Source organism: Sus scrofa, chromosome 13 (assembly GCF_000003025.6).
Source record: "Sus scrofa isolate TJ Tabasco breed Duroc chromosome 13, Sscrofa11.1, whole genome shotgun sequence".
NCBI classification, from domain to species: domain Eukaryota; kingdom Metazoa; phylum Chordata; class Mammalia; order Artiodactyla; family Suidae; genus Sus; species Sus scrofa.
Genome location: NC_010455.5, coordinates 139,060,768 through 139,082,088, shown reverse-complemented (window position 1 = coordinate 139,082,088; position 21,321 = coordinate 139,060,768). Strand labels below are relative to the sequence as shown.

General features: G+C 36.4%; 1 protein-coding gene across 7 annotated transcripts in view; it reads right to left on the bottom strand.

The window, feature by feature from the left end:
• Window positions 1–21,321, bottom strand: part of POLQ (DNA polymerase theta) — a 145,866-nt gene that overhangs the window by 26,411 nt on the left and 98,134 nt on the right. For 5 of the 7 annotated variants that reach the window (XR_002337885.1, XM_021070282.1, XM_021070279.1 and 2 more), the window contains 6 exons: window positions 15,468–15,661; window positions 9,865–10,002; window positions 7,893–8,067; window positions 5,363–5,489; window positions 4,485–4,606; window positions 829–1,013 (listed from right to left, as the gene is read on the bottom strand). Coding sequence is in view for 5 of the 7 variants with exons in the window: in XM_021070282.1 (XP_020925941.1) it covers window positions 829–1,013; window positions 4,485–4,606; window positions 5,363–5,489; window positions 7,893–8,067; window positions 9,865–10,002; window positions 15,468–15,661 (941 nt within the window). In the remaining 2 variants the exon portion in view is untranslated. Of the gene's footprint in view, window positions 1–828; window positions 1,014–4,484; window positions 4,607–5,362; window positions 5,490–7,892; window positions 8,068–9,864; window positions 10,003–15,467; window positions 15,662–15,689; window positions 16,079–21,321 lie in introns of those variants that run through there. The other 2 variants (XR_002337886.1, XM_021070283.1) reach the window with 2 other exon arrangements.

The window sequence follows — 21,321 nt, the reverse complement described above, 5'->3', positions numbered from 1 at the left end:
CTGGCTTTCTAAATAGTGGAAGAAATAAGTGTTGGTGCTAAACAGGGAGTGGTGAGAGGAAGCATTTCATGCCTAACGAGAGAGGCAAGAATTACAGCTAGAAGTATAAATGTGAAACTACTAAAGCAGGATCTTAGTGGTGAAAATGGTGTGCCTTTACCTTGGGGAACACTTCTACTCTCTTGAAAATAGCATCAGATTTCCTATAGGTCATGTGGTAAGGAAGTATCAAGCGTTAATTCAGGCCAGAAAATGGTGTAAATGTAGCCTTTGATTTTCCCTGTGCCTGACAGTCATCCAGAAGTAGGAACTAATATGGACCCATCTGAAAGGTCCAAGGGCAGTATTAAGTTTCATGGGCAGTTTTGCTAACCAATGGCTAAAAAGCTATCAGTTATTGATTATAATCCATGGCTAAGCAATAATTTTTTTCAACAAACATTCAGAGAGCATCTTTCTATTAAAAGGACTGTGGTTTAATACTGTGTGAATACAGAAAGATAAGTATATTGTTGCTTAAAGGCTAGAAAGAGATTTTTAAAACACATACACACACAAATAACACCTACGACAACTGCAATATCTACAACTAATGCATATGGCTTTCCCAAAACTAAATAGCCTCAGACTAAGTCTATCTGATTCTTTCTATTGACTCTACAAAGGAAAATATAATGAATATCATGAGATGTGCTCAGAGGAATGTTTTGAAAGATCCAAAGATGGAGAAATCACCCCTTGACCACAAATGACTGAGAAAGCTAAAAAAATTTGGGGGGAAACATTAAAGTTCTCCTCATTCACGTTAAGCATGTTCCCTAAGATCACCTGCTTTGCTTGTTGCCTCAGATCATCTCCGACAGACTCTAGCTCAATCATCTTCCACTCAGCTGCAATACTCCTGAAAACATCAGCTCCAGTGTTTAGTACTTGAATGAGACGATGATCACGGGATAAATGAGCCAAGATTCTCAGCTCAAGTTGAGAGTAATCAGCAGCTAATATTAAACCACCTGAAATTAGAAATGATTTTAGAAAAGTCAGTACAAAGACAAAACCAAGTTTTATAACACTGAGCAGAATGACAGAAATTCAGTACTAACATAGAACCATAAGATCATGTATCCAAAAGCTAAAACTTTGCTTTTAATGTGATGCGATTAAGTTCTGTAACTGGTACAATTTTTATGTTATCTTTCAAGTAAAACTAATATATAAAGGCACCCTTGACCTCTGCCCCTTAACCACTGCGGTAGTGCTTTCCTAAGTGTTCCCGCAAAACTGATGCATAATCTAAAATGGTCTTTTCATGCCTCTCCCTTGAAGCATTGAGCCACTAGGGATGGGAGATTTAATTTTCCTTTGCACTCTACAGAAAACCCTTCACAGTTCCTGGTACATAATAGGGCCTTAACAAATGGTTGGTAAGTGAACGAATGAATGAAGAAAATGGTTTTTGATGTGTGCACATTTTCAGGGAGCTGGAGGAGAAATGCACGCTCTGCTTTAAAAATAACAAAGTTGTTCAAGGAAAAAAAAATTAGTGGTCTATTTTTGAAGAAGAGTTATTAAGAAGATTCAAATAATTTATTTATGGTCTAGAAATGACTGGATATGCATGGCAAAAACAAAATAAAATAATAAAAGCATGATCAAAAAAGTATAAAAATATTTTCAACTGATTTCATAAAGGACTCATTGCTACATTATAAAAAAAGAGGTACTACAAATCAAGAATAAAACAAAATATAAAAAAACAGTTCAAAGAAATAATTTAAAAAAGAACTTTAAACATACTTTAAAAATGCTTAACTTCATTCACTATAAAAGAAATGCAAATTTATTCAATAGCAAGAAACAATTTCTTCCTACTTATATTGTAAAAACCCAGAGGTTGGGCAGCACATTCTGTGGCAAGGCTGCAGAAAAAGAAACATTCATATATTGTTACTGGGAAGTAAATGGTAACTGTTTCCCACTGGATGGCAATTTGACAGTATCTATCAAAATTAAATGGGTGTTTACTTTGTGACTTAGTAAATAAACCCACAGGTTCCTTTAAAGATTATCTGCACACAGATTAAACTGGTTCATGTCCAAATTTCTTGACTGAAAAATCACAAGTCTTCAGCATAAAAATATTTTTAAAAAGCAAAGAAAACATTGTATATGGAATACTTAATGCTTGTATGAAAATAGGAGAAGAAAACAGTACATAGTCATATTTATTTCTACCTGCATGAAGAAACACCGGAAGGATATATAAGAAACTCCAATATGTAATTAGCTATAAGAGTTGTAAATAACAGGAGTCCTGTTGTGGTTCAGTGGAATCCGACTGGTATCCATGAGGATGTGGGTTCGACCCCTGGCCTCACTCAGTGGGTTAAGGATTCGGCATTGCTGCAAGCCTCAGCATAGGTCTCAGATGCAGCTCAGATCCAGTATGGCATAGGCCTCAGCTGCCACTCCAATTCAACCCCTAGCCCAGGAAATTTCCATATGCCACAGGTACAGTACAGCCATTAAAAAAAAAAAAAAAAAAAAAAAAAAAAAAGCATCCAGAGAAAATATATATTATACTTGGAGAAAAAGCAAGAAAAATAGTGGTGTACTTTTCATCAGGAATAATGTTAACTGTAAGCTAATGGAAATAAATATATATTTAAAATATATATTTAAAGCTCTAAAAGAGAAGAACAGTAAACTCATAAATCTGTCAAATAAAAGTACCTTATAAAAGTGAGGATAAAATAAAGAAATTTAGAGACATGGAAATGGTGAGAAAAATCATTATCAGAAGAGCTGCAAAAAACCTTCAAGTACTTAAGAGTACTTAAGAGAAAAATGATAACAGACGGGAGACTACTCCAGGGAACAAACAATGCCAGAAAGGGTAAAAAAGTAGACAGACAGAAGAGACACTTTCTTGTTTCTCTGAAGTTCCAGGTTAAAACCATATATATTTAATTTAAATTAATTTTTAAAATTTTAAACAAAAGCAGTATAAAATAGTGTTGTGTTAAAGACATTTTTTTTTTTTTTTCTTTTTACAGCTGCACCTGCAGCATATGGAAGCTCTCAGGCCAGGGGTTGAATTGAAGCTGCAGCTGCAGACCTGTTCCACAGCCACTGCAACACCAGTACCAAGATGAGTCTATGACCTACATTACAGCTTGTCACAACTCCTGATCCTTAACCCACTAAGTGAGGCCAGGAATCGAACCCATATCCTCACAGACTCAATGTCGGGTCCTTAACCTATGGAGCCATGAGAACTCCTAAACATAATTTCATTGTGTAAATAAGAATAAATACATACAATGAAATATTATTCCACCTTAAAAAAGGAAATTCTGACACAAGTGCTACAACATGGATAAACCTTGGAGACATTATGCTAAGTGAAATAAGCCAGGCACAAAAGCACAACTATTGTGAATTCCACTTATATGAGGTATCTAGAGTATTCAAATTCACTGAGATGGAAAAAAGAACAGTGGTTGCTTGGGCTATGGGAGTTGCAGGGAGAGTATTTAAAGGATACAGAATTTCAGTTGGGGAAGATGAAAAGTTCTTGAGATGGATGGTCATAATGGCTGTACAACAATGAAAATGTACTTAATGTCACAGAATTAAATACTTAAAAATGGCTACAATGATAAAATGCTGATGGTTCATACTTTAAAAATTGCCTAAACAGGTTATGCTATCACAGACCTGAATTCACCTTTGGAATATAAATTTCTGACAGAATTCAAATAAATTCTGATGATAAACTGCACTTACCCAGACCTGCCAGCTGGCAAAAGATAAAAGAACAAATACGTATACTAACAGTAGGGACGATTTGGGAATTAGATCATGAATGTTTTGATGACAAGTACTGAGGAGAGGTCAAAGAGAAGTAAGAGTTTTAGGGCTATTCCATGCAATAGAAAGCAGCAGTGGGGAGAAGTAGAGAGGAAACAAAAGAGCAAACAACTCTGAAAGAAAGAGACCAAAAAAATCAAGCCTTTTCAGGTCGAAGGAGGAGAGAAAATGAAGAAAGAGGATTGAATAAGAGTGAAAAATGCCCTCTTGGCCCTGGCACCCCATTCAATAAAGTCTTTCGATTTGTCAGAAAAAAACAAAAACCAAAAACAAAAAAAAGTGACAAATGCCATATACAAGTCAAAGAAGATGAGGACTAACAAAATGTATATCAATGCATTTTGCAAAAAGGTGTACAGTGACCTAGGATAACAAGATTCCAGCAGGTTGCTAAGCAACAGCACAGAAGTTTCCCAAAGAGCAGATCATGAAGACAATGATGACCGACTGTTAGAAACTTGGCAGCACGAAGAGGAAAAACAGGCTCCACCAAAGAGAGGAAAGACGGAGGAACCAATGCATTCTTCTGAGTCTTATAATTCAGGCTTTATCAGTGCTTTGAAAATCATTCCCACAGCAATAAGAAGCTCAAAAACCATCAGCCACCTCACCTGGAAAAGGCACAAAGGCATGTCTCATGCTAACGGAAAACGGCATTCCTCTGTCTGAGGCTCTCTCCTCCATCTGTGCCTGGTGCCCTCGGTTCAGGCCACAGTCCTTCTTTTTTCCTCCTCTGTTGTGCAAACATCATCATCAGCTAGACATGAAGTAGTCTCAAATATATGAATATGGTCTGATTTTTTTCAGTAAAGTCGCTATGTCTATCTAAGAAATTTCAAAACCTTACTACTTGAAATTCACTTTAAAGTTTAACAAGACACTAGACTTCTTTTAGCAAACATTCAATTAAACAGGAGGTTAGCTATCTCTGTAATTGTTTCCACAAACTGCCTCACTCAACAAATCTCAATGACTATATCTAATATAAATGATCTGGGCTTTTTCTTTCTTTTGTGAAAGAGATGTTACAGACATTGCTAAACTTGTTGCTTCAGTAACTGACTTAAACAAGTACATGGTACTAGCTGGTTGATTTAATTAGTGACCTAGGTTTTAAGCTTTTTATCATCAATTAGCTTCTTCTTCTTTTTTATTATTTATTTATTTATTTATTTTAGTGGGACGGGGTGGTGGGGGTTGGCACGCCTGTGGCATGTGGATGTTCGCAGGCTAGGAATCAAATCTGTGCCACAGCAGCAACCCAAGCCACCACAGTGACAACATCAGATCCTTAACCTGCTGTGCTACAAGGGAACTCCACCATCAACTAGCTTCTTAGTAGACAGACTCGGCATTTGAAATGAGTAATTCGCAGAATAGAAATGTGTTATGTCTGGAACAGAAAATTAATTTCATTATTTTGTCCACTAGGCTATTTTGAGTCATTCATACTCCCAAAAGTATATTAACACAAATAAATAGAGCATACCTGTCCATAGGCAGTAGGCCTTTGCCTAGGACTTGGGAAGGTGGACTTTCCTCTACTAGTGTTGGCATTTTGATCTCAAAATCTCTTGGTACATTCTGAATATTTGGTTCTATAAAGCTTATTCGTCCTAAAATCAAGCAGAATAAAGAGAAAAAGGGGAGGACTGGACATTTATTTTAACAATACCATAATTTCTGAATAATCTTAAAAAAATGCATGTTCTATTATTGTTAAACTAAATTTGAAATATTCTTCATTATGTTCATATGCCCAACAATAATAAGCACAAGACCAATCCCAATGTAAGTGAATAAATGGATCAGTTACAACACAGTGTTTTATATTAACCTAGTTCTACAGAAAACAATTCCATGAAAAGAATATGATAAACTGTACTGTTTCTTTGCTAAAATGAAGTTATCACTATAAAATGCTAGTAGCAGTTATACAAATGAGTAAAGACAAAACAAATAGATCTTAAGAGAAATGACTGTCAAAGCCTTTAAAAGCCAGGAATGGACAAGATAGAGAGAAGAGCATCTGAAGCAGAAGAACTGAGTGCTGAACAGAGACAACTGGGACCAGAGGAGTTAGCTAATGCCGAGGATGGAGTAGTAGTGAGAGATGGTGACTGGAACAGTGCTTTCTAGATATGACCTGGCCAGTTTCCTCCTCCTCCTGCTCCTCCTCCTTCACCTCATCATCATCATTACTGATCACTCATCAAGGGAATCAATGACAGCACTGACATGGCTAGAAACTAGAATCAGGTGGCTTATTAGTTTTCTAGGAAACAGATATTTGTTTTCATGATTTATAGCCTTTATTTTTCCCCAAATATTTTATATTTTATTTATTTACATATTGGATGAATTTTTCTAAAACACATTAGCATTATTCCAGAAAGGTTTGGGTAACTGATTTTGTTACTGCAGTTTTTATAATACACATCTAGCGACATAAAATCCTGTTTTATGTATGATACTCTTCATTGTAATAGGCTGTCTACTAGATACTATATGTGATTTCATCTTGATGAATTAGACATTTTAAGCACTTCAGATACTGCTTTTCTGAATAAACTCCTGATATTATGTCCTCATTATTTAGATTTTAGCAAAAATTAGTGCTTAATTAATGGTAGATATTAATATGTTTAATAGCATTAAATGGCCCATTCAATTTTACAGAGCTAACAAATAGCACAGAAAAGATTCCAAGTTTATTCCTGCTTGAACACACTGTCTTCTTTTCTGTAACAATATTTAATATTCAGATCTACTGTTTGAATTAATGAGGTAATACTGGTAGACAAATAAGACGGCAAAAATAAATGACAAAACATGAATGTAGCTTTATGGAGATGAATTCTAATAATGAAATGGCTTCCGTAAGCTTGTATTTCTAAAACATTCTTTACATTCTTTAAATGTAGACATTGTATGATGAAAACCAAACAGGAAAATAACAAGGAATTGATAACCTTCTGCTCTATAAGCAACAAAGAAATGTGTAAGGCGCTTGGAAAACTGTAGGTAGATTTTGCTTTTTCACCAAGTATTTATTTTACATAAGTTTACAGCAATAGCATATGTTTCAAAATGAAACTTAAATACCAATAGAGCAAGAAGCAACAAAAGTTAGCTAAATAGAGAAGACAAAAGAGAGGTGGTTTAGAACAGAGACTAAGCAAGCAGAAAGGAGCAGCTCCTCATGGTGGCCCAATCCTTACTAACAGCAACAACTGATAATGTACCATGCATTGTTCTAAACACTTTACATGTATTAACCTATTTATTCTTCAGGACAACCCAGTGAGGTAGGACTATTATTACCTTGATTTATACATGAGGAAACTTAGGCACGGAGAAGTTAATAACCTTGTCTAAAGATTCACAGCACCAAAATTCAAACCTTGTGAAAATCTGATATGGAAGTCCAGCTTCTGTCCACCAAACTAAAACGCCTCTCCTGTAAAGGAGTTACTGCTGCCCTTTCTTCCACTGCACATTGCATTTGGCAAATATTTAGAGTTCTGCACTATCTAGAGAAAGAAAGCTTTTTCTTCATGATATCATGTGCATATTTATACCAAGAGGGCCATGAGACACCCAAAGGACTCTACAGCTTTCTTTTCGGATCAAGTAAAATAAGACACTCCCTTAATAAGACAGATGCCCCACAGGCTTACTTGGATTCAACCTGGAGTGAAACTTAAGAGATTCAGGAAAGGCCTGGTGCTGAAATTAGGTAAAATCACTGACTCAAATAAATATTTAATTCTTATGTACACTATCATCCAATCTCAGACATCCAAGTTACTCTCTACAGTACTTGAAAGCAGAAGCTGTATCTGGATTGAGGTAATATGCATCTATGCTTTGAATGTAGTATTTGTTTCACAAACGTTACAGAACTTCACTGACCCCAATGATAAACACTTGAATTCCTTGATCATCATAAGCAAATATTACATATGAACTTTTTTTTGCCAAATTGGATATTATCTGTATTTAAGATTTCTCATTACCTGTAGCAGTGTGTGATTGTGATACAGGATAGATTCTTTCCATTCCAAGAAAAGGATTCAAACGTTTTTCCCGCTGCAGGGGAAAGACCACTTTGGTAATAGCATTAGTGATTCTTCTCCACTCTAATATCAAGCCTGGTAAAGGATGTAGTGCCTTTAATTTATTTAAAATGTCCTGCCAAAGAAATATAATAAAGTAAGATCAGATTTTTGTCCAAATTCCATCACAAACTAGAATCTCTTTTAAGTAAATAATAGAGTCTCTAAATTTGGTAACTCCTGTATCTAACTGAACGTTAACTATTATAAAATTGCTACTTGGATTTTTTTGAAATTGCCATAATGATAAATCTATAATTACTATAGACTATAACATGTAAATGTAAACTTTTTTTTTTTTTTTTTTTTTTTTTTTTTTTGTCTTTTTGCCATTTCTTGGGCCGCTCCCGCGGCACATGGAGGTTCTCAGGCTCGGGTTCGAATCGGATCTGCAGCCACTGGCCTATGCCAGAGCCACAGCAACACTGGATCTGAGCTGCACCTGGATCCTTAACCCACTGAGCAAGGCCAGGGATTGAACCTGCAACCTCATGGTCCCTAGTCGGATTCGTTAACCACTGAGCCACGACAGGAACTCCCCAAATGTAAACATGTTAATGTTGAGTAATACCAATTTAGATCTACCATCAAAAAAAAGAAAAAATTACTGAGGAGCTCCCACTGTGGCTCAGTGGTAACAAACCCAACTAGTATCCATGAGGTCACGGGTTTGATCCCTGGTCCCACTCAGTGGGTTAAGGATCTGGTGTTGCCATGAACTGTAGTCTAGGTCACAGACATGGCTCAGATCTGGTATGGCTGGGGCTGTGGTGCAGGCCAGCAGCTGCAGCTCCAATTTGAACCCCTAGCCTAGGAACTTCCATATGGTGGGTGCAGCCCTAAAAAGGAAAAACAAAAATCAATGAGATGTCAACTTAGCAAAGTAGCTGCCTCCCCACACACCCCATCTAAGAATTTATATCATTTATTTTCTTTATATTTGCCTCCTCTGTGCTCATGTGATTGCAAATTTCCCAGTTTTGGGGTGGTTTTTTTTGCCTTTTTGCCATAGTACTTTCATGGTTTCCACATCAAGAACATCAGAAGACATTTTTTTTTTAAACTTTGCATTTTCCATGCTACAAACATTCAATGAACCATTAAGGAATAAAAACTTGTGAGTATAAGGACCAATGTGATCAAATAAAAAGTTTTGCTATGGAATAAAACGTGGAAACTTCCCCAGGGCAGGCAAATCCATATTACAATAAAAATTCTACAGAATGGCAACTTGGAATTCTGTCTGCATGGCTGTTGTGGTTGTATTTCTACACTTATTTTTCCATTGATAATTCATTCAGTAAAAATGTAAAATTAAGCCCTTTCTCTCTTTTGTCCCATGCATACAGTTAGCATGGGACAAAAGCATGGATTGTGATTAGCAATTTTACTTTGAAATTTACAGATCAGATTCTTAAATTATGGAAAACTTATTATTTTGCTCTGGCATGGAAAAAACAAAATTTTATTTGTATTTACTGTTTTTTTTGTTTTTATTTTTTTATTTTTAAATTTTTCATACCTTTGTTCATATTCACATAACTATATATAAATTATATTATACTAAAAGTCCAAGAGTAGTGGATGTCAATAAATAAATAAATAATAACGTCTATAGGTCTGAATTTACAAACCTTTATACTGTTTTAATGATAGGAAGGATACAACCGCTAACTCAAGATTACAATCCGGATTTTCCATGGCTGGAATCTCTCCAGTTTTTATGGGCAGCTGAAGCACAAACTAATTTGTTTTTATCTGAATAAGTTCAAATGGAGAGCTATGCTGGATCTTGATATCATCAGGCTTCTTTTAAAACAACAAAATGCTAAAAGTAGTTCAGATTCTGCCCTGTGATTGCCCCAAAGAGCACCTTACTAGTGCTGAACTGTTTTCCCAGCCTTTGCTTCCATCCACTGTCATTCCCTCTTCTGGTAGAACCCAAAGTTTTCTTGCTGCCTTGGTTTTTTCTCTCTCCATTTGGTGGCAACTTCAATTCCAAAAACAAAACCTGTAAGAAATTAATGCCTCTTTAGTCAAGAACAAATCACAACTATTAGCATTCAAAAAACATTTTAAAACGTTTTCTGATAAAAGATTCTATTTAGTTCAACATGGGTTAGAATATTTGGGGACGATTTGGAATTATCACATTTAATAAATAATGGCAATGAAATTTTATATGTCCAAACCCTAGTTTAGTCAACATCAGATTAATACTAACACCAAGCTCTTTAATAGTCAAGAACACAAGAATGTATATTCTGTGCTGAACAAATAACAAATAAGCTTCCATCATTGAGACATTAGGCTACTCTGAGGAGTTTAAGTTCACCTAAATACCCCTTGATGTGGTAACTAATGTGGCTGCTCAATCAATTCGGCACCATAGAGGATCAACATGAGACACTTTGTGGTTACTGTGTAATCACAAAAATCAGAGAACACTAAAGCAGAAAGGGGTTCAAAAAGCCATCTAATTCCACCACCACAAGGCTGGAACCTGATTCCTAATGCAAAGAGTCAGGAGAAGATGATTGATCCAATGTAGCAACTATGAAAGCTAGTCAATGGCCAGTAAGCACCCACTGAATAAACTAGGCTTACACAGAACAGGGGCAAAGGGAAGAGCTCATGTACACCTAAAACTCATTAGCTCATATTAGAGGAGTTACAACTTAGGCAATTCAGAACACTATCTACTATCTCTACTCATTCATTTATATGTTTTGAGTAAGCTTTAATGACCTTGGATTATTTTCCCAGTAATAACAAAAAATTGAAATCCTTTGCATAAGAATTTTTTTCTACAAGTTGGGGCAGGGGTAGAAGTAATGATATACCTGCTTCTCTAGAAGTGGTGATGAGAGAAACCAAGATCTGGTTCTACTTTTAAGTAGTGGGAATAACTGTGGCCTCAGGAATGAAAGGTACTGAGGCTTACAATGGATGTTTGTAACTAATTTCCCCAAAGATTGTGTTAGATAGATATGAACATACCCATGCACTTGGACTGGGGTTGTTACATTCAGCAAATAAAATTACAGGATGCTGGAGTTCCCGTCGTGGTGCAGCGGAAACGAATCCAACTAGGAACCATGAGGTTGTGGGTTCGATCCCTGGCCTTGTTCAGTGGGTTAAGGATCCGGCGTTGCCATGAGCTGTGGTGTAGGTCACAGACATGGCTCGGATCTGACGTTGCTGTGGCTCTGGCATAGGTCAGCGGCTATAGCTCCAATTCGACCCCTAGCCTGGGAACCTCCATATGCTGTGGGTGCGGCCCTAAAAAAAAGGACAAAAGACCAAAAAAAAAAAAAAAAATTACAGGATGCCCAGTCAAATTTGAACTATATGGGACAAACTTATACTAAAATATTGTCCACTGTTTATCTGAAATTCAAAAATTTAACTTAGTGTCTTATATTTTACTAGGCAACTCTAATACAGATATCAAAGAGTATATGAGTGAATGGCAGCATAGACCAGAGAAGAAAATAATGGCATAGGAAAAATGAAACATTACTAAAGTAACAATAAACTAACACCCCAGGCGAGTAGACCTATCATGATTAAGACAATCTGAAGATCTTGAGTTACGTATTTATTTATTTATTTATTTATTTTTGTCTTTTTGCCTTTTTCTTGGTCCGCTCCTGCGGCATATGGAGGTTCCCAGGCTAGGGGTCCAATCGGAGCTATAGCCGCTGGCCTACGCCAGAGCCACAGCAGCACAGGATCCGAGCCGCGTCTGCGACCTACACCACAGCTCACGGCAACGCTGGATCGTTAACCCACTGAGCAAGGGCAGGGATCGAACCTGCAACCTCATGGTTCCTAGTCGGATTCGTTAACCACTGCGCCACCACAGGAACTCCCGAGTTACGTATTTAAAAGTTATCTTAAGCTTCCATTTTTAGTGAATCCTTCAGAATTAATTACAGTAACTTCAATTACCCCACCAGGTCTCAATTAGCACATCTGTAAATGAGGGGGTTCAACGAGATGAGACAAGAGACACTAATATTTATTGAGCACTAATTATGTGCCAGCCATTATGCTAGGTGCTTTAACATGTAATTATAAAAACCCTAGGACAAATCTGCATACTTTAGACAGCTGGAGAAACTTGCTCAAAGTTGCATGCCCAGAAAGTAGTAGAATTAAGTATTAGAACCCAGAGTCTTCTAACTCCAAAGTCCTTTTTCTTTCCACTAACCCATGCTTCCCTTTAGAGCAGAGGTCAGCAAGTTTTTTTAGAGGGCCAGGTAATAAATACTTTTAGCTTTGCAAGTTTTACTGTCACACCTTTTCAACTGTGCCATTATAGAATGAAAACAACCACAAGCAATAAGCACATGAACAGTTGGAGGTGTGTTCCAGAAATTTTATTTACAAAAACAGACTTTTATTTACAAATCTGGCCTGTAAGACATAGTTTTCTGATACCTCCTCTAGACCAGCGCTATTCAAAAGAACCGTCTGCAATAATGAAACTGCCGATATTTGTATTGCCCAATAAAGTAGCCACTAGTCACTGTGGTTACTGAACACATGATATGTGGTTAACACGACTAGGGAACTTAATTGATATATTTGATGCAATTTTAATTAATTTAAACCTAAATAGTGACAAGTGGCTAGTGACTTTTATTGAACAATGCAGCACTCAATGATTAGTAACATCCTTTCTACTTCAAAGATTCAACTTAAAATCACCATGGATGAAATAGTCAGTGTATGAAACTTCTATTACCTTCAACATAGATTTCATCTTAACATGAAGACCTAAGAACAAGCCAATAATATGAAAAGACTTTTATTCTAGGACAAAGTTTGGTCTAGGCCTAAGGCTCACATGCCTTTGCACCCATCTAATCATAAGGGCACTAGTTCCTATCTTTGCCTCAAGCCTACCTGGGCTGAAATCCAGAGATTATATCTTTTCGACAACTTTCCCAAGTAATTTTAGGTGGAGCCAGTTAGGTACTGACTTGGGGGCTTCCAGACTAAAGAAATCAGAAGAAAATATTTTAAAATGACCCCAAAATACCACTAAGTTCAATACAAATGTACCACGAGATCAGGAGAAACGGTTTCTCGTTTTTAAAAATTATTTCTTTTTTAGGTCATACATCCTTCAAGGAGCAGCATAAGTTTGTAATTTTTTTTTATCTTGCTGTGATACACTGAAAGCAGAACATTAATTTAGTATCTCAAGACTTCCAAGATTTGGGAGGAAAAATTTCCAAACTCATGTTGACAATATGCACGAAAAGTGTCTTTTATCCAGAAATAATAAAGAATATGAAAAAAAGCATGGTGTTAGAGAAAAGTGGGGCTTTTCCACCAGCCGCCAGTTAAAATGTTTATTTGGCAACACAAACATGTTTTAGAGGAAGCTCCGAGCCATTTGCTATCAGCAGTGCTGAGAGACCATTGCTCCTGCATTATTTAACACCTTTAAATGATTACTATGGACAGTTAACAAGGAAATTTTAATAATAATTAAATATTGGATAAAATGTCAGATCTCCTCTATTGCCCCAAAGGCTATAATGATGATTTTCAGCCTTAGCTTAAATGAGGCATTGATTTTAATGCCCAAAATTCTAGTATCTGGCCAAAATGTATATTTTATTACCTCTTTAAACAGTTTAATCTATAAAACTCTTACTACTCCATTAAAAAATAAATTATCTTAACCAAAGTTCCTCTGTTTGTTGAAATATATAACCCTGTTTAAAAGGGGGGCATTTTGGAGTTCCTGTTGCAGTGCAGCAGAAACGAATCCGACTAGGAACCATGAGGTTGCAGGTTCAATTCTTGGCCTCGTTCAGTGGGTTAAGTATCTGGCGTTGCCGTGAGCCGTGGTGTGGGTTGCAGACGTGGCTCAGATTCTGAGTTGCTGTGGCTGTGGTGTAGGCTGGCAGCTGTAGCTCCGATTCGACCCCTAGCCTGGAAACCTCCACATGCCATGGGTGAGGACTTAAAAAGAAAAAAGGGGGTGGGTACTTTTATGCCCTTTATGTAATATTTATTGAGCACTTACTATGAAGCAGGCATGGTTTTAAGTGTTTTACATTTATTGCTTATTCCTTACAACTCTATGAGGTATTTCTAACATGAAGCACTTTACCGATGAAGAAAATCAGAGATAGAGAGTTGATGTAGTGACCCAAGTCATGGAGTTAGTTAATAAATAGAAGAAGTAGCATTCAAACCCAAAAAGACTGGCTTTAAAGCCTATAATATTTACCAATATGCTATAATACTGAATCACATCTAGAAAACAATACAACTTCAAAGCTATCTAGTGTAAGCACGCACCCTGTACCTGTAGCTCCTCTAAAACAACCCAACAATCCTCTGTGGTGTGAGGAGAGAGCAGAATACCAAACTTCGAAAAAAAACAACAAAAAAAAAAGAATAATCTATGTCAAAATTTATGTAAAGCAACAAAAATACTAATAGGTTTAAAAAACCAAACAGTCAGGAAAATCCCTTGTTTTCACTAACAACTAAGAAAAATATCTAGGAGTTCCTGCTGTGGTGCAGGGCGTTAAGAATCCAGCTTCAGGGGTTCCATTGCTGGTCAGCAGGTTAAGGACTCAACGCTGTCTGTGAGGATGTAGGTTCGATCCCTGGCCTCGCTCAGTGGGTTAAGGACCCAGTGTATGCTCTAAGCTGCCACATAGGTCACAGATGCAGCTCAGATCTGGTGTTGCTATGGCTGTCACATGGGCCTGCAGCTGCAGCTCTGATTCAGATCCTAGCTCAGGAACTTCTTTATGCCACAGGTGAGGCCGAAGAAAAGAAAAAAAAAAAGAAAGAAAGAAAGAAAGAATTAAACCAATTGCAGCAGTTTGCTGAGGAGGCAGGGATTCTATCCCCCACCCCAGTGCAGCAGGTTAAAAGATCTGGTGTTGCTGCAGTTGCGGCATAGGTCACAGCTGTAGCTCAAATTCAATCCCTGGCCTGGGAACTTCCACAAGCTGCAAGGAAGCCATTAAAAAAAAAAAAAAAAAAAAAAAAAAAAAAAAAAAAAATATATATATATATATATATAAAATCACGTATTCTAAAAAGAGATTTTGAAGAAAGGAAGAAGTAAGAGTTCATGAAATGACTAACTTCATGGAGAAACTTACTGTTATTAGAACCACCATTACAGAGCTCCTTCATATAACAAATATTTACTAAGTGCTTCTTCTGCTCCAAGTAAATCTCCCTATGGACCATATCTTCTAGAAGCTGTCTTTACTACCTTCTGATTCATAAATATAGATAAAAACTTACAAAAGAGATGTTAGAATACTCTTTATCTCCAAAGTATCCTGATAATTGTTTCATATTACTAACCTCTGGTGTTTAGCTTAACACATTTAGGAAACAGATACACAAACACACATACACACACACAAATCATTTTTAACTCTAAAAATGACTTTTCTAAATTCTCTATTTCCATTATACAACCTCAGCGATGTCATCTGAACTGGTGAAGGAAAAACTATGGCCAGCCAGTTGATAGGCCTGAGTCTCAATTGCATCCAGTTTGGCTTGCATTATGTGTTTCTGGCTTTCACATTCTGCAGTACTAAAGCCGATTCCATTCAGTTCTAGCAAGGCCAAGCAGTACTGGGAGGGCATTTCCACTTTACAAAAAACATCTGAAAGAAAACAAGAAAGCAAAAACATTAATTCACCAGCTAAGTGACTAGATTAGCAACATTACCTAAACATACATAGAATTTTTTCCAGGAAAATCAGAGATGCTACTAAGCTATCCTTTAGGATCCAGTCTCATGAGCAGCAGTCTTAAACCATCAGTGAAAGGTTTATTTTCCACTTTTCCATTTAAGCACTGGACTACTATCTGTGTCTGTGCAGACAATAAAACAGACAGTCTTATGAATTGTCTGAATTATAAGACACTGCATTTCTCCCAAGATGTTTCAGTTTCTACTCTTTTAACATGAACAAGGTAGCCAAATTTATTTGCAGACTGCAAAAGGTAAACTCTCCGAAACTTACTCCAACATTCCCAGTCCCATGGTATGTATGCAGGCTAAATCCAATGCTCTTACCTAAGAATAAAGGATAAAATTCCTGAAATAAGAATCAGAGTATTTTTCTATCCGCTGACATTTCTCAAAAGAATAGCCACTCTAAATCCCAATATGTTCATTAGAATATTAGTCTTAATATACTCTATAAAAAGGGTGGGATTGAGAGACCCTGTATGAGATTCAGAATTTATATACTACTCTTGGATGTTCACAGTGCCTGTTAATATATTAAAGGCTCTGAGTAGAACTGAACAAAGACAATAATTTAAAATGGTTTTAACCAAAAGTCCAAAATCATGACAAGAAAAGTGTTTATTCTATGTAATATTTATTAACATCCTGAAAAGTGTCCATAAAACACACTGGGAACTGCTATCTTAAAACTATTAGAGAAGGAGTTTCCACTGTGGTGCAGTGGAAATGAAACCAACTAGTATCCACCGAGGATGCGGGTTTCATCCCTGCTCACTCAGTGGGTTAGGGATCCGGCTATTGCCATGAGCTGTGGTATAGGTCACAGACGCAGCTCGGATCCTGCATTGCTGTGGCTGTGGTATAGGCTAGCAGCTGTAGCTCTGATTAGACCTCTTGCCTGGGAACTTCCATACACCATGGGTGTGAACCTAAAAAGCAAAAAAAGGAAAAAAAATTATTAGAGAAAAAAAATCCATAACAGAGATTTCTGCTTCCATTACTGTGGGTCACTTAGGACTCTGTGCAACCCTGGCCTGACCTCCCCAACTCCACATAAACACATCCTTTGAGGCACCCCTGGTTTCAATCAGGAGGAGAAATCCCAAAGGACACCCATAACCACCACTAAAATCAGACAGACAAGTGAGAGGTACTGGCCTCTAATAGTCAGGAGAAGACGCTGGGCTGTCAGAGCCTGGCTTGGGAGGCCTGGAATCAGAAGAGTAAAAATGCATGGGATGTAGGACCAGAGAAACAAGAAACTAGGATCACAACAAGAAAAGTTAGAGTGATAGGGTGCCAGCCAGGATCCATAGACAGTAATAAGGCACTGAACTGTAATGCGGATAGAGTTGTACTGCAAAAAGGTTGAGGGGATAATACATCTTTGGAGTAGCAATAGGAGAAGCTGATTCTCAGACTCCTGAACCAAAACTCTCAAGAAAGCCAATGTAGCTTTGGATGCAATGTAATTTAGTAACTAGTAGAAGGCAGAACACAGCCTTTTTAGAAGAAGGCTTACCCCAAGAAAGCCCTGCAGGGCTCCACTGATCAAATCTTGTATGAATTCACAAAGAGTATGAAAAATACAAGATAATAAAGAGGTATGAATGAGACTCAGCAGAAACAACAAATGACAGATGTAGATCTCTAAGAACTGCAGATATGAAGTCATTAACCTCAGAACAGAGCATGGCTGTGAATAAACTACGATATCAAACAAGATAAATAGAAACAAAACAGCAGGACAGTTCCCTGATGGCTCATCAGGTTAAGGATCTGGCACTGTCACTGATGTGGCTCTGGTCACTGTTGTGGCATGGGTTCGATCCCTGGCCTGGGGAACAGCCATATGCCACAGGCGTGGCCAAAACAAAACAAAACAGGAAAATAGAGTCTAATAAATGTATAAATAATTAAAATGAATAGAAATATATCAATAATCGTAATAAACTATTAAGTTTGTTTAAAAAAAAGGTGTGTCAGTTTGAAAAAGAAGTAAACTATACTTGGTTTATAAGACATATATAGAGCATAAAGATCTAGAAGGTTTAAAGGGATAGAAAAGAGATATATGAGGTAAGTCTTAATCAAAAGAAAGTTGAAGCTGCCATATTCATTCCAAAAAACAGACTAAGAATAAAAATCATACCAGTGGTAGAGCTAATCACAACATAATAAGCTTAATGCATCAGAGAAATACACCAATTTTAAACATGTATGCCCTTAATAAAATAGTCTCAAAAGATATAAAGTTAAAAATTGTCTGAATTACAGGGAAAATCAGATATAGAAGATTTCAAAAATAACATTGAGTTAACATATATTAATAAAATTCTGCATACAGAATTAGAATACACATTCTCTATGTACACACAGAACATTTACACAATAACTCAGGTTTTAGGTTACAAAACAACTCTCAAAAGCCTTCAAAGGATGAATATTATATGATGTTATGTTCTAACTATAACAGAATAAAATTTGAAGGTAATAATAAAAATATTTCTTGTAAAGTTTCCAATTTTTTTTTTTTTTTTTTTTTTTTGCTTTTTAGGGCCTCAACCACACAGCATACGTATGTTTCCAAGCTAGGGGTCAAATCAGGGCTACAGCTGCCAGCCTACACCACAGCCACAGCAGCATGGGATCCAAGCTGCATCTGTGACCTACAACACAGCTCATGGCAATAGCCGGATCCTTAACCCACTGAGCGAGCAGGGATCAAACCCGCATCCTCATGGACAAGAGATGGGTTCGTTTCCACTGAGCCACAAAGGGAACTCCCTAAAAGTTTCCAAATATTTAAGAATTTTTAAAAAATCTTATAATTTATGAGTCTAAAAAAGTCAAGCCAGGAAGCTTTAAATATTTTGGATAAAATGATGAAAACATTACTTGTCAAAACTTCTAATATACAATGAAAGTGGAGTTTTGAGGAAAATATGTAGCCTTAAATTCTTATATTAGAAAACTATGATTTGAAAAGTAATAAGCTCAGTGTCAAACTTAAGAATTTAGAAAAGGGACTGCAAATAAAGTCAGGGGAACTAGAAGAAAAGAGATTATATAAATGTTCACAGAAATCAAGAAAATATAAAATAGGAGTTCCTGTCATGGCTCAGTGGTTAACTAGCCTGACTAGTATCCAAGACGACATGGGTTCGATCCGTCCTTGCTCAGTGGGTTAAGAATCTGGCATTGCCGTGAGCTGTGGTGTAGGTCGCAAACACTGATCAGATCCCATGTTGCTGTGGCTATGGCGTAGGCTGGCAGCTACGGCTCTGGTTTGACCCCTAGCCTGGGAATGTCCATATGCCGTGGTATAGCCCTAAATAGACAAAAAGAGACAAAAAAATAAACAAATATAAAACAAAAATCAATAGGAAAGATTAGCATCAAAGGTTGGTTCTTTGAAAAGAATGCAATACTGGATAGATTTATAGTGAGATTAAACAATGTTATAAAAGACAAAGAGTACCTAACAGAGAAACCAGAGATATATAAAAAAAATCAGCAGTACCATTATGCCAATATATTTGAAAGATAAATTCTAGATGAAAGATAAATTCTTAAAAAAATATATGGTTTACCAAAACATAATAAAAACATATGTGAATAATATTGGTTATTAAAAATTTCAAAATAGTAGTTAAAAATATTTCAACAAAGAAAGTTGACATGCATATTCTACCAAACTTTAAAGAACACATCATTCCTACGATACATAAACTCCTCCAGAATAAAAAGCTTATATCCATCAACTCATTCCATGTAACTAGATAACTGTATTAGCAAAAACAAAGAACAGGAAAGAAAAATTACAGTCATTTTGCTACCAGTGCATTGTTAAAGTAGAGACAATGTGAATCTGCAAGATTTCTCTCACACTGCTATTTAAAGAACGTGACGTAACCATTCTGGAAAACAATTTAACATAATCTTATAAAGTTGAATGTTCCCGTTTCCATGAAGGAGAAATTCTATACCCAAAAGAAATTCTTGCCCAATGTAGCAGGAGACATGTAAATTTATAAGGATATTTACACAGAACTACGTGGCTGCAGCAGAACAAAAAACGAAATAAAACAAAACTAGAAACAAGCCTTGAACATGGGAAAATGGAGAACATTTTGGTACACACACACACAGTAATATGTTACACAGCAGTGAAAATGAATAAACTACAGATACTTATAATAATATGCATGCTCATACTGTAGAGCAAGCAAAGTAAGTCATAGTGTGACAGGTGTATTCTAAAGTATGAAAACAAGAAAAACCAAATAATATATTGTTTGGACCTAAATATATATACCAAAATTTTTAATTAAAAATATAATTTAAATAAGAAAATAAGGGAATGATGAACATAAAACTTGGGATGTGCAAGAAAAGAACACATTTCCCTTTTGATTTCCTCATTGCCCCATTGGTTTTTTAGGAGGATGTTGGTTAATTTTCATGTAGTCAATTTTTTCTCTTTTTCTTTTCACCCCTGTGGTTTATTTCTATTTCATGCCATTGCGATCAGAGAAGATGCTTGAAACAATTTCTATACTCTTAAATTTGTTGAGGCTAGTTTTGTGCTCCAGTATGCGGTCAATCCTTGAGAATGTTCTACATCCACTTGAACAAAAATGTATATACCGATTTTTTTTTGGATGCAATGTCCTGAAAATATCAATTATGTCTGACTGTTCTATTGTGTCATTTAGGACATATGTTGGCTTACTGATTTTCTGTCTAGAAGTTCTGTATGTCCTTTGACATGAGTGGGGTGTTTAAAATCTCCTACTATTATTGTATTCCCATCAATTTCTCCTTTTATGCCCGTACTTGTTGTATGCATTTGAGTGCACCTACATCAAGGTCATATATATTGACAAGTATAATATCATCTTCATGAATTGATCTTTTTATCATTATATAGAGTCCTTTGTCTTTAATTCCTCTTGCTTTAAAGTCTATTTTGGACTGAGTATTGCAACTTCTGCTTTCCTGTCATTTGCACTCACATGAAATATCTTTTTCCATCCCTTCACTTTCAATTTCTACGTGTCCTGTGCCCTAAGGTGAGTCCCTTGTAGGCAGCATATTGTAAGTTCTTTTTTTTATTTGGTCTGCCATTCTATGTCTTTTGATTGGAGCATTCTGTACAATGACATTTAAGGTAATTATTGATAAATATGTACTTATGGGCCTTTTAAGCCTTGTTTTCCAGTTGATATTATGTGTGTCCTCTTCTTTTCAGTTTTTGTGAGTGTATTTTGTGGTTTTGATTTGCAGTTGCCTTGTTTTTCAAATATGTTAACACCTCCTATCTCTGCTTGCTTTAGCCTGAGAGTCATGTTGGCTCAAACACATTCTAAAACAAACAAACAAACAAACAAACAAAAAAAACCAGAATCTAGATGGGTCAATGAGGAAATCAAAAGGGAAATTAAAAAATACCTCGAGGGAGTTCCTGTTGTGGCTCAGTGGTTAACGAATCCGACTAGGAACCATGAGGTTGCGGGTTCAATCCCTGCCCTTGCTCAGTGGGTTAAGGATCCGGCGTTGCCGTG